Source organism: Tachyglossus aculeatus, chromosome 7, assembly GCF_015852505.1.
Source record: "Tachyglossus aculeatus isolate mTacAcu1 chromosome 7, mTacAcu1.pri, whole genome shotgun sequence".
In the NCBI taxonomy this organism is placed as follows: domain Eukaryota; kingdom Metazoa; phylum Chordata; class Mammalia; order Monotremata; family Tachyglossidae; genus Tachyglossus; species Tachyglossus aculeatus.
In genome coordinates, this window is record NC_052072.1 from 12,387,435 (window position 1) to 12,404,287 (window position 16,853).

General features: G+C 45.8%; 1 protein-coding gene across 2 annotated transcripts in view; it reads right to left on the minus strand.

Annotated features, from left to right (window-relative positions):
- The window catches only part of KLF7 (Kruppel like factor 7), a 136,967-nt gene extending 121,982 nt beyond the window's left edge, over positions 1-14,985 (minus strand). For both annotated transcript variants that reach the window (XM_038749181.1, XM_038749182.1), the window contains exon 1: positions 14,622-14,985. In XM_038749181.1, the coding sequence (XP_038605109.1) occupies positions 14,622-14,951 (330 nt within the window). In that variant the 5' untranslated portion in view covers positions 14,952-14,985. The remainder of the gene's footprint in view (positions 1-14,621) is intronic.
- Between the last annotated feature and the right edge of the window lie 1,868 nt (positions 14,986-16,853).

Genomic DNA, 16,853 nt, shown 5'->3' on the forward strand with positions numbered 1-16,853 from the left:
ACCAGATAAGCCCCTGTCCAGTTCCAGAGCCTGCAAAGGCTTGTACATATTAACTATTCTATTTGTTTTGTTAATGACTTGCATAGAGCTTTAATTCTATTTGTTCTGACGATTTTGACACCTGTCTACATGTTTTGTTTTGCTGTCTGTCTCCCCCTTCTAGACTGTAAGCCTGCTGTTGGGTAGGGAGCACCTCTATTTGTTGCCGACTTGTACTTCCCAAGCACTTAGTACAGTGCTCTGCACACAGTAAGTGCTCAATAAATACGATTGAATGAATAAATAATGATGGCATGTATTAAGCGCTTACTATGTGCAAAGCACTGTTCTAAGCGCTGAATGAATGAAGCGCTGAATGAATGAAGCGCTGAATGAATGAACGGGCTTGGGAGTCAGAGGTCATGGGTTCTAATCCCAGCTCCACCACTTGTCAGCTGTGTGACTTTGGGCATGTCGCGTAACTTCTCTGTGCCTCAGAGCCTTGTTGCCAACGTGTACTTCCCAAGCGCTTAGTACAGTGCTCTGCACACAGTAAGTGCTCAATAAATACGATTGGATGAATAATGATGGCATGTATTAAGCGCTTACTACGTGCAAAGCACTGTTCTAAGCGCTGAATGAATGAACAGGCTTGGGAGTCAGAGGTCATGGGTTCTAATCCCAGCTCCACCACTTGTCAGCTGTGTGACTTTGGGCATGTCGTGTAACTTCTCTGTGCCTCTGTGCCTTGTATCCATCCCAGCGCTTAGAACAGTGCTTGGCACATAGTAAGCACTTAACAAATACCATCATTATTATTATTACCAAAACTCCACTGGACTCTCCAACCCAGTGCTTAGTACAGTGCTCTGCACTTAGCAGATGTTCAATGAATACTACTGTTTGCTGAAGTGGGTGGGCCCAAGAGAATCTGGAGTCTTCATGAGGGCCTCCCACCCCTGCTCCTCGTTGTGTCCAGCAGCGGGTAGCAGTGTGGGTGGTGGACAACAGTGGCCAAATGCTGCTTCCAGGTAGCCACTTGGCACAGAGCCAATGAGACAAGACGAAACCTCACATTCTGCTTTCTAACCCCAGAGCTTTATTTAGGGAAACATGAACAAAGGTAGAGGCAATTAGAAGGCACATAGCCTAGCAGAAGGAGCCCAGACCTGGAGGTCAAAGGATGTGGGTTCTAATTCCGGCCCTGCCACAGCTCCATTTTGTGACCTTGGACAAGTCACTCAGCTTCTCTGTGCCTCAGTTACCTCATCTGGAAAATGGGGATTAAGACTGTGAGCCCCACATGGGACAGAGACTGTGGCTGACCTGATTACCTTATATCTACCCATGCACTTAGAACAGTGTTTGGCACATAGTAAGCGCTTAACAAATACAACAATTATTATTATTACTTCTCAGTCTAGGACTGAAGAATGCCAGTATGAGAGAAAGGATAAATTTGGAAAAGAAAAAAGTTGGGTGGCAGGGGCAGGGGAGGGCAGGGAGACGGCAGGGGACAACTACATATTTATTCTATTTATTTTATTTTGTTAATATGTTTTGTTTTGTTGTCTGTGTCCCCCTTCTAGACTGTGAGCCCGCTGTTGGGTAGGGACCGCCTCTATATGTTGCCAACTTGTACTTCCCAAGCGCTTAGTACAGTGCTCTGCACACAGTAAGCGCTCAAGAAATACAATTGAATGAATGAATGAATTACTGCATGAACTAAGCCCGATTCAGGATAAACTGCTAAGAGTGAGCTGAATTAAAATGTGAAATGATCTTCCCAAGGTAGAGTCGATGAATCCGAGAGAAGTGTGGGCACACTCTCCCGTGAGACATTTCAAATTAAACCAGACAAAGACCCAGAAAGGTTGTTTCATGGAACAATCCTATTAGACCACGGGTTTGCTAGGTTTTTTCCAATCTCTCTTTTCTGGGCATACGTACACATATACCAGATCCACCAATGAGAAGGCGACTTCAGGGACGGTATCTATGAGTGTACAATCAATCTCTCCTTAGGTAGTGATAAACCTTAAATATTTGAAAATCATTTCTTAGTTTTATGGTGATGTGTATATTTCTTCCTTTCCCCCATATACACTCCTAACATGAGCCACATCAAATTATTGCTTTTCATGGGCCAATTCAAGATCCCCCACTTTATCATGAAAAGTACATTCCTTGTGTATGTGAGTGTTTCCATTATGTCTTATTTGAAGGGGAAAATGAAATAAAAATCCTATCTGAGATGTTTATGGACTTCATAAAACCTCATTCAGTCTTATGAGCAGATATAAGCTGAGCCATTAGGTATGCTACTAGGTATAGGAACCGGTATTGCATTATGGAGAATATAGGTTTAACTCTGGCTCTTGAAAAGCTGGCTTGAAGCTACAAGAAATAGCAAAAGCAGTAACTAAGAAGAGGGATAAGGAGAAAGAATGGGGGTGGAGGGAGGAGAGGGGGGATAGGGAAGGGAGAGAAGGAGGGAGAAAGACAGAGAGGGAGAGACAAAGAGAGGGAGGGTATAAACTCAGTGAGGACTGAGATCATGTCTAACTTACTCTATTGTAGTCCCCCAAGCACTTAGTACAGTGTTCTGACATCAAGCAACGGTATTTATTGAGTGCTTACTGTGTGCAACTCACTGTAATAATAATTATGGTATTTGTTAAGCACTTACTATGTGCCAAGCACTGTACCTTGGGACACTCCAATGTAATAAAGTTGGCAGACCTTAACCCTGTCCTCAAGGAGCTTACACAAGAGACAGACATTAAAATAAAATACAGACAGAGGAAGCAGCAGAATATAAGGATTTGTTCATATGGGCTGTAGGGATGGGGTAAGTATCAAGGTGCTTAGGGGGTACAGACACAAGTGCAATGTAGAGGGCAGGGAGAAAGAAGTGGGGAAATGAGGGGTTAGTCATGGAAGGCTTCTGGAAAGAGATATGATTTTAGTAGAGGTTTGAAGATAAGGGAGTGGTAGTCTGTTGGATATGAAAGGAAAGCAAGTGAGAAAGGGGTCAACAGCAACGGAGATGAGATCTCTGCCCACAGTAGATGCTTCACGACAAAGGGTGGATAGGTTGACAGGAGAGAGGAACAGAGGGAAAGGGAGAAAGAAAGAGGGAGGGAGGAAGGGAGAGAGAAGGAGGGAGGAAAGGAGAGAGAGAGAGAGAAGGGGGGAGAGAGAGATGGAGGGAGAGAGAAAGGAGGGAGGGACCTAAAGAACCTATTGTTGCTCAGTTTTCAGGCAACCGCTCTGCTAATAGATTCCGCCACCTAAGGTAAGTTACCTATTTACAATTCCTCTGGCTTTTAAACATTCTAGACCAAAAGAAAAAAAAACCAGCAAAAAAAACCTCTTCCCAAACACCCGGGTAAGGAGGCCGCAGCTAAGAAGCTGTGCCTCCCACTTACAAGCTGTGGAACCTTGGAAAAGACATTTAATTTCACAATTGCCCCCCCCTAGCAAAATGGGAATAATATCCTCTCTCTCCCTAATTGACAGAGATGATGGGTGGATGAATAAAAGACACATACCAAATTACTCTGAGCTCCTCAGAAGAGCTTGAGCAGAGGAAATTCTGCTGTTGCTCCACGGCCCCCGGGGACATTTGTTGAAAGGGCAGCAGTGAAGGCTTCAGTGGTATTTATGGAGCGCTTACTGTATACAGATCACTGTACTAAACACTTGGGAGAGTACAATACGATACAGTTGATAGACACGTTCTTCAGCCAAAGGAACATGGGAAGCAGCATGAAAGGCAGCGTGGCCAAATGGAAGGAATACAGGCCTGGGAGCCAGAAGGCATACATGTCTGCTGTATGACCTTGGGCCAGTCACTTCACTTCTCTGTGCTTCGGTTACCTCATTTGTAAAATGGGGATTATGACTGTGAGCTCCACGTGGAACGCGGACTGTGTTCAACCTGATTAGCTTGGATCTGCTCCAGCACCTAGGACAGTGCCTGGCACATAATAAAACTTAAATACCATAGAAAAGGATCAGACAGTATTGATAAAAGGGCAGATATGCAGAAGGCAAGAGGAAATAGCCCACCTCACTAAAATTAAGGATTCAGTGCAGAGGCTGAACTTTACACCTGTTCATTGATTCAATCATTCAATCATATTTATTGAGTACTCACTGTAAACAGAGGACTGAACTAAGCGCTTGGGAGAGTACAGTACAACAACTGATCTGGCTGATGTGTTCTGGGGGAATCTTGCAAGTGTGCCTGGGTTTGGAAAATCTCACCATCTTTGATTTTGTCACGCATTGCTCCAACTCAAACCAGGAGCATCGAACTCTGGCAGGCTCTCCAAACACGTCCACCTGCAGACTGAGCTCTAAAGATGAAAAATACATTTTCTCATCTGCTCCTGTCAGATGGGAGAACCTTTTCTCCCCACCCCCAATGGCAGTAGCAGATCTGAGACCCTGATCCACCTAATTCCTGCTCACAGGGATCTGGAAGTCGAGTCTGGGTTCCTGCATAACGGAGTACATTTCGCCATGACTAATTTCCATTTTTTTGAGGACTTAAGGGTTTCCCAAAAAGCATGATTCAACCATAAATATTTTCATTCTCTGGTTAAGTCTCCCCAGCCAATCAGAAACATTTTCTTTTTTACAAAGATTGACCCCTCCCATAACACCTCCCATAACATACATTTAGGGTTTCACCTGCCTGCACATTGTCTTGGAAACAAGACTTCCTATGACCTTCTGGTACGGATCACCTCACAATCATATTTATTGAGCGCTTACTGTGTGCAGAGCACTGTACCAAGAACTTGGGAGAATACAATATAACAGAGTTAGCAGTCACATTCTCTGCCCAAAATGAGCACACGAGTCTAGAGGATGAGCTTATTCAATCAATGGTATTTATTTAGCGCTTACTGTGTGCAGAGCACTGTACTTCAGCGCTTGCAGTCTACCCACAGCCTAATTCTCAACCAGCCAACTTGTCCAAATCCCCTTCAACTCCATTAACTCCACGGTGACTTTGCTGGCTGATTTTCTTCTTGCAAGAACACTTGCCCTTATCCAAACGCAGGCAAAGATGCAGCCCGTGAGACTAAACCCAGATAATAAGAAACCAAAGAGACGCAAGGCCCTAATGCATGTCTGGCAGCATCCAAGAAATATCAATGCTGGAGTCCACCTCTTTAAAACCACAAGGAGGTCTGGGGTAAGTGGAAAAGCAGGGCTGAGTGCCCAGAGAGAATGAATTACTTGAACCAACTTCAGTCTGAAGTGCTCTCCTGAAGAAAAAGCAAAGATACCAGAGACTGAATTTGGCCTGGGGAAGGAAAATGCCAGGAGATCTTTGAGGAGCAGAGGCAAACAGATCAACTGAAAATGATGCAGGGTGGGAGCAAAAGGAGGAAGCAGTAATCAAACGATTACTAGTACTGAACGAGTGCTTACTGTGGGCAGAACACTGTAGTAAGTGCTTGGGAGAGTACCATATAACAGAATTCTAATCCTCATCATCAGTGGCATTTATTGAGCACTTACCATGTGCAGAGCACTGTACTAAGTGCTTGGTAGAGTAAAACATAACCAAGTTGGAATCATAATCATCAGTGGTATTTACTGAGTGGTTACTGTGTGCAGAGTTGAAATCCACATCGTCAACGGTATTTGAGCACTTACTGTGTGCTGAGCACTGTACTGAGTGCTTGGGAGAGTACAATAAAACAGAGCTAGAATCCTCATGATCAGTGGTATTTACTGAGTACTTCCTGTGTGCAGAGAAGCACACTGTATATGAGAAGCAGCATGGCTCAGTGGAAAGAGCAGGGGCTTGGGAGCCAGAGGTCATGGGTTCTAATCTTGGCTCCGTCACTAGTCAGCTGTGTGGCTTTGGGCAAGTCACTTAACTTCTCTGTGGCTCAGTTACCTCTTCTGTAAAATGGGGATTAAGGCTGTGAGCCCCATGTGGGACAACCTAATCACCTTGTATCCCCCCCAACCCAAGTGCTTAGAACAGTGCTTCACCCACAGTAAGCGCTTAACAAACGCCATCATCATCATCACTGGACAGGCGAGTAGCATTGAACGTACAATCCCAGGGCCAGAATTCATTAGACCAATTGCCAACATGAACCAGGACCAACTCTTCAAGCAAGGATCCATCTGGCATTGGAAGCTCATTGGCTCCTAAACTCTTGACCCCCGGAAACAACTAGAAAGATACCTTGAAGGTAGACACCTAGAACCACTTAACTCCAATCCCCTCTGCCTTCACTCCAGACCTGGATCTCACAGTGATCAGAGAGCAAACACCCGGACTAATGGAGAGAGGCATCAAAGCTCAAGTTGGTGGAATCTCATCTCTGCTTCCCCCCTCCCACCCTCACCTCAGGGCAGAGACCACTGTAAGCATCAGCGTGGTTCCATTTATTGGTCCCTGAAAGGAATCTTATTCATCAATTCAGATGCAGATACTTCCCATTTCAATCGATCAATCCTGAGCAGTTACTGAGAAGTGGAGAAGCAGCTTGGTCTAGTGGATAGATCACAGGCCTGAGAGTCAGAAGACCAGGGTTCTGGTACTAACTCTGCTACTAGTCTGCTGTGTTGCCTTGATCACGTCATTTAACTTCTCTGGGCCTGACTTCTCTCATTTGTACAAATGAGTATTAAATACCTGTTCTCATTCATTCATTCAATCGTATTTATTGTGCGCTTACTGTGTGCAGAGCACTGTACTAAGCACTTGGGAAGTACAAGTCGGCAACATATAGAGATGGTTCCCTACCCAACAAAGGGCTCACAGTCTAGAAGGGGGAGACAGGCAACAAAACAAAACATGTAGACAGGTTCTCCCTCTTAGACTGTAAACCCCAAGGGGACAGGGTCTGTATCTTACCTGATCATCCTGAATCCATCCCAGGTCTTAGTACAGTGGTTGGTACATAGTAAGCATTTAAAGACCACAGTTATTTTTATTGTTATAATTGAGTGCCTCTGTACAAAGCACTGTAGGGGTAAAAGATACCACTGCTGCCTTCAAAGATCTTACAGTCTAAAGGTGGGGGGAGGGGGAGGAGGAGACCCAAAAACAACTTACAATCAGTGAGAATAGAAAGTTGGATAAGTAAATAAAGGCTTAAATGGTAGAAAATGAAAACAAATGAGTACATAAATGCAATGAAAACTGAGAGTGCACAAGTGCTGAGGTGATAGAGAGGATATGACCTGGGGAAAAAAAAAATATCAGGGAATGCCTCTTGGAGAAGGGATTTCAGGAGGCCTTTGAAGATAGAGAAAGCTGAAGTCTCACCCACGAATGGTGAGTGAGAGTGTTAAAAGCAAGGGACAGTGAGGGGGGTTTTAATAGCTGTAATGTTATTTAATGGAAAAAGGCCCCAGTCCATGAAATAGCGAGAAGAAGCATGGCCTAATGGAAAGAGTACAGTCCTGGGAGTCAGCAGACCTGAGTTCGAATCTTGGTTCTGCCACTGTTCTGCTGTGTGACCTTGAGCAAATCAACTTCTCCATTCCTCAGTTTCCTCAGCTGGAAAATGGGGATTCAATACCTGTTCTCCCACTTACTTGATGATGATGAGTGTGGCATTTATTAAGCACTTACTATGTGCCAGGCACTGTACGAAGCACTGGAGGGGATGCAAGGTTACCAGGTTGTCCCATGTGGGGCTCACGGTCTTAATCCCCATTTTACAGATGAAGTAACTGAGGCATAGAGGAGTGAAATGACTTGCCCAATGTCACACAGCAGACAGTGAGCCCCATGTGGGACCTACCCCAGTGCTTAGAACAGGTAAATGCTGACACATAGTTAACTGCTTAACAAATACCACAATTATTATTTAATTATTGTTATTAATAAAAGATGTAATATGTTTTTTATTCCACTTTGTGGGTTTTTTCTCTGTTTTTTAAGGGAGTCATTCAGTCTCAGGGACTTCCCACTCATCCAATCCCCAACAGAAGTTTAAAAGCCTCCCCAAAGATTTTCATGGACTGGGGCTCTTTTTCCATCAAAGAGTTAATGTAGACTCTTCTCTGGCAAAATGTCAGAGTCAAAGCAATTTCTGGATTGATGTTTTCCATATGAAGTTTCGGTGTCTCTTCTACCCAACCACTGCTCCCTCTCTCCCTCCTTTCCTCCCCTTCGGAATTACTCACACAGCAGCTCTTGCTTACTGGAACTGACTGGAATTGGTTTTCTGGAGGGTGTAAATTTTCCAGGTTACCACATGATTAAAAAATGAAAATCAATCAATACTATTTATTGAACACCTACCAGGTGAGGAGCACTGCAGTCAGTGTTTGGGAGCAATGGGAACCCATACACAGGAGTGATTGCCCCCACTGCTTTTTGAACTGGACTCCCAGACTTGCTCATCCTGGGCCTCTGATAAGACTCAACTTCCTATCAGTGCTCAAAAGGTCCAAAAGGTCTATGAAGCCTGCCCTTTCTCCGGCCCCGGCTCCACTCAAAATGTGAGCTCGTTATGGGCAGGGATTGTCACTATTTATTGTCGTATTGTACTTTCTCCAATGCTTAGTACAGTAAGCACTTAATAAGACTGAATGAATTCCTGCCCCCGTTCACCCTCACACTCAAAATGGGAAGTGGGCATCTAAGCGTGGGAGAGTACAGTCGAGTCGGTAGACAGGATCCTTGCCCTCGAGGATCTTCTAATCCAATGGGAAAAATCGATTTTTCAGGAAAGCCCAGTCTACCCCATGACTGTTGGGTAGCACAGCCTCTTCTATGTTTGGGAGACTGGTTCAGGCCCTTCCCCTAGGCCTCTCCCAACCCCTGACACATACATCCTTCTGTCTTTGACAGAAAAGAAACAGAAAACTTGCACCACCTACTTAAATATCCGTACTTCTAAATACTATGGCTACAATTTATGGATAAGAATCAGGGCTGAAGACAATTTGCTTACGGTCAACCATGAGCCGGTAGAATGAATTTGTGCCGTTACAATGAGAATTTTCCTGCCTGGGTTAAACACGGACCCTTTACTAGGTGTTTTTTGAATGTGTCAGGGAAAATAGGATAAGCATCCACCTGAAATGAAAAACCCGAAGTTCCACCACACATCAAAGGGAATGACTAAATCTAGTCGTGCTGCCATCTGCCTGGAGCTAGGATCGGTCTAATGCCTGCCCGGTCTCCATATTCCCATCCTATAACTTTGAAACACCTTCACTTCCTTGCACGAAGCCCCAGCTCTATAGATTCCGGCTGAACCCTTAAAGAAAGAGGATTTGTTTAAAAGGTGAACTCCACCCATTGCTCCAGCTCCAACTTAAGATGGGGAGCTGTCCTAAATTTTCAGCAAGCCAATCCCAACACACACATACACACACACTCAAAGGCCCCACAACACAAATCAGGCAAAACTCTGGAAATGGACTGACCCTGTCCGGTGGTGACTCCAGATGGACATTTCAAGAAAATCACTTGTAAGGTGATGCCCTCCTCTGGGAACAAATTTGGAAATCAGAGTTAGTCTCTCAATCTCACTTGGCCCCTGGGGCCTGAAGTTTTCAAAACACACACACACTTGGATCCAAAAGTGTGGGAATTGAGGAAGAAACTGGGGAGGGGGGACAACGAGCCTGTCCTGGGCGCAAAACATGGAAGGCAGAAGTGACCACGGAATCCTCACTTTAGGGTTTCCATCTCCACCCCCATGACCAAACTCCCCGCCAAGGCAGGAGTGAGGAACAGCTCGCACTTGAATGTCTACGGCCCCTGACAAGCTGTCGCACTACATCTTCGGCTCTATTCTTTAAAAGAGATGAAGCCCGGATGTCACACTCCCCTCTAAGCAGGTGTCTTCCCTTGTTTAATTGGATGGCAAATAGAAATTATGTTGGCTTAATTACAAAAGCTAAGGTTTCCTTCCATGCACCCTTGCCTTACGGATTAAATCACCAGTCCCGGTCCGATGCTCTGCCTGACTACTCACTTCTTTAAAAGGAACAGAAATAAGAAACAGGATGACTGGATATTAGCTGAATCCTCTTCCGCTCACACATCGAGTCTTTTAATAAAAGAAAAGTCCAGATGGATTTTTAGACAAAGGCCTGGCACTTGATTGATGACACAATCAGGATCTTCCACTATAAAAAAAAACCCCTACCTTTTCTCATTGACTCTTTTAAAGAAAAAACCAAGGAGTAAAGAATATTTCTACATTCTTAAACATTGAAAATCACCGTATTTCAAATGAAGAAATATTTTTCTCGTAGCTGAAGAGCGATTGCACAAGTCTCTTTCTCTCCATCTCTCTCTCTCTCTCTCTCACACACACACACACACACACACACACGCCAGCTATTTTACGCTTTCAATGTGGTTTGCAAGGCTCCTTTGTGTCTACAAATTCACCCTGGCCATGCGGTTGCCAAGAAATTACAATTCATAACGAGGTTTTCTGCAAATCGGGGACAGAGATGGAGCTGGGGCTGGAACCGTCAGTTGATTCCGTCTTTCTAGGATAGTACCCGGCTGTTTCAGCACCCGTGGACACGGGTAAGGGGAGGGAAGGGGGTGTAAGGCTCACAGGCCAGTGTACCACGAGGTTATTCTCAGAAGGTAACCATTCATGTAGGTCGTCCTCCAGAGAACATCCTGAAGCAAAGGTGCTTCTATCAAGTGTTCCAGGGTGGCTGGAACCAAGATGAAACTGCAATATTACAGGGATGCTTTAGTTCCCGCAGTAGCCAAGTATGCCATTAGACTAACGCAAGGAGGAAAGGGGGTGGGGAGGGAACGTTCAATGATTTATTTGTTTCCAGAGCAGTGGAAAATTTTCTAAAGGAGAAAAGTGGCCTGAAACTGTCCCCATCTGCCCATTATGAATCAGCATTAACGACCAACAGAAAGCCATAATCGTCTTCCCTACATTCTAGATGGCAGAAAGCAAACTTGGGGTCAACTAAGACTCAGAGCCTAATTCCCCCCTGCTATCTCCTAACTTAATGAATCACCGCAGACAGAAGGAATGTAAATCAGGATATTCAAGCTCTCAGCACCACTGGAACCCCTGAAGGATGAGTTGTCATCAGCAAATGCTACTAACACTTTTCTCTCAGAGTTGGATACTGAGCCCAATCTGAGCAGCAGATTTCTGGGAACACCTAAGTTCAAGCCAAACCAGTTTTAGTTGCCCCCTGTGCCCTTCCCTGCTTACACCTCTTATTCTCTTAGAACTTTCTCCAAGGGTTTTTTCGGGAAATAGGGTGGCCGGGAAGAAAAAAAAAAAGAAAAAGACCCCGAGACACAGATGACATCACGCATGCTACACAAGCACACAGCATTATGTGACATCACATGGCTGTGATTTCTCCTATGTCCCCCAACACCCCTCCCCCCAAAAACTGCTCCAGAGCCATTGTGTTTCCCCTCGTGGATCCCTCTGAACACAGGTGCCGCTTCTGAGCCATGAAACGCAACAGCAGAAGCTGCAGCAGATGGAAAGTAGGTAGACTTCACATTAAGGCACTGGGAACCAGATCATTTCCAAACAGCGGACAGGCCAGCTGAAAACCAGGCAGTCCATTATAAAACCGGACAAATGGCCATCCCAGTCAGGAGTCCCATGTGTCAGCTAAATTCCCTAAAATGACAGTTTCCTTAAAAATATAATTCATAGTATGTCATGGTAAGCAGTAAGAACCTAGGTCTAGATCATCCTAAAGCGATTCATTCACTTTGACTTAAAACTGTGGGCCCAGAACTCATGGTAAAGGCAAGGTCCATTGAAGATTACGTAGAAACATTGCACCATATTGTTGGTGTAAAAACAAGCCTCTAAATAGGTGGATTCCATTCTCAAATGCACAGATGCTTGTCGGTTTATCACCCAACCCACTTTTCTCTTGAAACTAGATCAAACTATGCAGCGTTCATCCTTTTCGCTCATCTCCCTCCAAGACCAAGGACCTTTTTCAGTGTTTAATTGGGAGCACCATTTCCCCATTCAAACTTCGAAGACGGATTAGACTAGCGTGCGCATGCACACAAGCCCGCACACACAACTTCCTCTTGCATGGATTCCCTGAAGAAAATGGCCAAAGAGCCTAGATTCTTGAACGGACATGTGTTGCAACGCTTTCTGAGACGTCCTGCAATCAGCGTTCAAAATTTCAAAATCCAAATGGCTACCTGGAACGCTGGGCCCTGGTGAGCAGCAACAAGACGGGAGACCAGAGCTCGAGAAGGAAAAGAGGCTTAGGGTCGAGTCGGGAATCTGACCTCCGAGCTACAAGTCACCTCTACAAAGCTCGGTTGAGCTCACAGGGCACGGTACTAGAGCTTTCCTCGGGGGATTGCCTTGTTTGTAATGGAACAAAGCTTCCTTTCCCTCTGGTCAGATTTAGTGTTGGATTATGAACACGTGATAAAAGGAATGGGGAGGCGGGTGAGAAAGGGGTAACAGAGAGATGTGATTGCCAGGAAACTGGACAGGGTGCCAAAGGTGAATCGCGGGAAAGAACCAGTCTTGGGCCCGTGGCATTGGGCCAACAGATTCCACTGGAAGGAAAATCCAGAGGCTAAACTGGAAGTTGACAAGGGAATCCACACTTGATTTTTTTATGTTTCTACACAATAGGTCACATCAACCCTGGTCTCTTCGAGGCTTAGGGGTTGCCCTCTTGGGCTGCTTTCCTTGAAGCCTGGGCACTACAGTGAAAACTCGAACCCGACAAGTTTGTTGTTTTGATCTATGGTGCAGGACTGTAATATATATAACCACTTCCCTTTCTCCTCCCCCTCTGTACTAGGGAAGCAGAATATCACAGTTTATTGTCAGCCTGCAGCACGCTGGCTACAGAACTAGATTCCCTCTCTCACTAAACTGTCTAGACTGTTATTAATATGCAGCTGATTCAACAGCCCCAGACAGGAGGAATTAAACGAGGGACTCAAAAAACATAAAATCACATTAATTGGTCGATTAATAATATAAAAGAAACCAAACGAGAACAATGCTGTCAGACAGAGGGATTATCAATAACAATAAGGGGGGGGAGAGGGAATCGACTTTGAATAAATCTGCTTTTTCAGACCCGTCGTGAGTAAAGAAAACCTTATGGATGTGTGGCACTCTTTCCTCTGAAAGTAGAAAGTCAAATACATGTGCGAGGAACAGTTGCGTGTGTGTGTGTGTGTGTGTGTGTGTGTGTGTGTGTGTGAGAGAGAGAGAAACCCCAATGGCTCACACAAATGCACACACACCAACGCATACCAAGACCCAGAGGAAAACTTTCCAAATTTAATAGTGGTGCAACTGAGTAACCAGAGTACGACAATCATAATACAAAATGGGCTCCTCTTCTACCTCCTGTAAAACTTCTCTTCTCCAAAACACCATCTCATTCGGTAGAGCAGTAACAACTACCAACCACGAGTCTGATTGACACTGGAGAGTCAGCTCCGGATATCTTTAAGGAGAAATCCAGCAGCTCAATAGCCTGAACTAGTTACTGTCATATAGAGCACAGAAGTTATATCAGCAACCACATGCCTTTCCTCACACATCTATTACTAGCGGTAAGTGGGTTCGCTAGGAAAGACAGGAGTATTAACTTTGCTTCGACATGTGGAACGTGGGCCTGGCTTTGGGGGTTTGCTGATGTCCCCGTTTTCTAGCAGAAAGGGATTAGTTTAGCCACTCTCTCATCCCCATCATCTCCTCAGAAGGGTGACCCCCCCCCTCCCCCTTCTAACCCCTTAACAGCTGCAGAACCAAGATTTCAGCTGATCCACGCTTTCTCCTGACAAGCCAATTTCTGGATCCTGAAGAATGTGGCGTGCTTCTGATGGGAGATTGGGGGCAAGGGCCCTACTGACTCCTCGCCTCCCAGGGCCTCACTCCGGAGATGGTTTCCTTCCCTCAAATCCATTTCTATCAAATCCATTTCAGTCCAAAGAAAGGATACCTCCCCCTTTCCACCCCCCCATCCCAGCCGCGTGCGAGTTGCTAAAAAAAAATGCAGCAAAAAAGCACGTTTCTGGGTGCATCAGAATGCATTGAGGAAAGCACCTTAAGTCAAAAATAAATAAATAAATAAGTGAGCAACCCCGGTCACTTCTATATCTTGCTGAGCATCTTTTTTTTTCGCTTTCATTCTCTCCCCTCCCCCGCTTCCCCAGCTCTAAACCCAACTATTATTTTTATTGACACACTAAAATCACCTGGCCACAGCATGATCTAGCCCTCTGTCTACCTGCCTGCTGTCAACCTCGGTTGAAAGGGGGTCCGGAGGGTTTTTAAACCAGCCACTAAACCGTTAATATCTACTTTTCACTTCCCACTAATAGAGACCGTCTCCGCTTTTCCTAACGCAAGAAGTTGAACCGGAATCCGGCGAGTGTACGGTGCGAGAGTGTAAAGATGTGTATTTATGATTGAAGGCAGACAGGTCTCTGCCCGGACTGCTCCTTTGGGCACACTGGGGAGAAGAAGAAAAAGAAGACGAAGGCGGGGAGGAAAAAAAAAAAAAAAGAAGACACGTTTAAAGGCAGAAAGACAAAATAAAAAACCCAACAAAGCCCACATCAACGCAGCCCCTGCATCTCCGCCGCTACAAGATTTACACGAGTAATTTAAATCATTCACCTGCTGCCAGTTCTCCTCCAGGGATGGCAAAGCTGAGAAGTAGCCGGTGTCGTGGACAAGTTGCAGCTCCTGAAATATACTATAACTAGCCAACACATCCATGCTGCCGCTGGGCAAAGCAGGAGGGAAAGCCCTCCCCCAGCACCGTTTGTGTTTGTTTGTCTGCCTGTCTGTCTGTCTCACCCGGAAAAAAACACAAAAACGAGCATAAATCCAGGGTCCCTTTTGTTTGGGTCCCACTTCCAAAAAAAAAAAAATCAAGGCAGGAGGCAGGGAGAGGGGTGGGGAGAGAAGAGAGAGTGAGAGGGGATGGAGAGATGCATCCAACATGTACAGTTCCCCTGGAGTCAAGGCAATGATTCCCTTCCAGGGCTCGGGGTCCCTCCGGCTCTTGGAGGATGCAAACTCACTGACACGAAACTGCCATCTATTTCTGCATCGCCGGCTCTTGATTTGGGGAGGTTGCAATGTTTCTCGCGATTGCTTTCCCCCCTTTCCCTCCCCACCCCCCACCCTTATCCCTACTAGTTTGGAGATCCCCCCTTCCCCCCCTTCTCCTCCTCCTCCTCCTCCTCATTCTCCTCCTCTTCTCCTTCCTCCTCCTCCTCCCTCTCTCTCCCTCCTCCCTCCCTCCTCCCCTCCGCGCAGCCGTGGGATTTTCGGCGGCCGCCGTCCATTAAGGCGGTGCGTGACCATATAAGGGAAAGGGGCGGGGCTCGGGTTGCTACTGCGGACCAATCGGCGACGGCGATCCGGGCGCGGGGGCGGGGCCGGGCCGCAGAGCGAGGCGCCGATTGGAGGGGGGCTCGAACAGGCCCCGCCCCCTCCTCCCTTACAAGGCAGGGGAGCCCAGAGTTATTTTTAGAGCGCTATATAAGGGGGTCGGGCCGGTGGTTTGGAGGCCTGGGAGAGAAAGAGAAAAGAAGAAAAGCAAGAGGGAGAGGGAGGGAGAATCGGGGGCCCACGGACACACATTTACACACACGCTCCCACTCCTACACCCAGCGCTTAGAACAGTGCTTAGCACATAGTAAGCGCCTAACAAGTGCCATCATTATACACTCACACACACTGATACACACTCATACACGCTCGTACACTCTCACACTTACACACAACCATCCACACACACTCACTCATCCATCCACACACACTCACGCCTAATAATAATAATAATAATGATGGTATTTGTTAAGCGCTTACTATGTGCCGAGCACTGTTCTAAGCGCTGAACCATCCACACACACTCACTCATCCACACACACATTCATCCGTCCACACACACTCACACCTAATAATAATAATAATGGTATTTGTTAAGCGCTTACCATATGCCAAGCACTGTTCTAAGCGCTGAAACATCCACACACACTCACTCATCCACACACACACATCCATCCACACACACGCCTAATAATAATGATAATTATGATGGTATTTGTTAAGTGCTTACTATGTGCCGAGCACTGTTCTAAGCGCTGAACCATCCACACACACTCACTCATCCACACACACACATGCACACATACACTCATCCATCCACACACACGCCTAACAATAATAATAATGATAATAATGATGGTATTTGTTAAGTGCTTACTATGTACCGAGCACTGTTCTAAGCACTGAACCATCCACACACACTCACTCATCCACACACACACACACACACTCACTCCTAATAGTAATAATACTGATGGTGTTTGTTAAGCGCTTACTATGTGACGAGCACTGTTCTAGGCGCTGAAACATCCACACACACTCACTCATCCACACACACACTCATCCATCCACACACACGCCTAATAGTAATAATAATGATGGTATTTGTTAAGCGCTTACTATGTGCCGAGCACTGTTCTAAGCACTGAAACCCACACACACACATACACTCATCCATCCACACACACGCCTACTACTAATAATAATGATAATAATTATGGTATCTGTTAAGCGCTAAGTGCCGAGCATTGTTCTAAGCGCTGAACCATCCCCACCCACTCACCCACACACATTTACTCTTCCACCCCCATCCAGCGCTTAGAACAGTGCTTTGCACATAGTAAGCGCTTAACAAATGCCATCATTATGATTATGATTATTAATAATAATAATAATTATCCACACTCCCTCCCAAACACGCGTTAGGAGCTCCCGCAGCCGGGATGCGCACCAAGGGGAGAAGAGGTGGGGAGGTTTAGATGCTGCACATGCACAGGAGGAGAAGGTGGT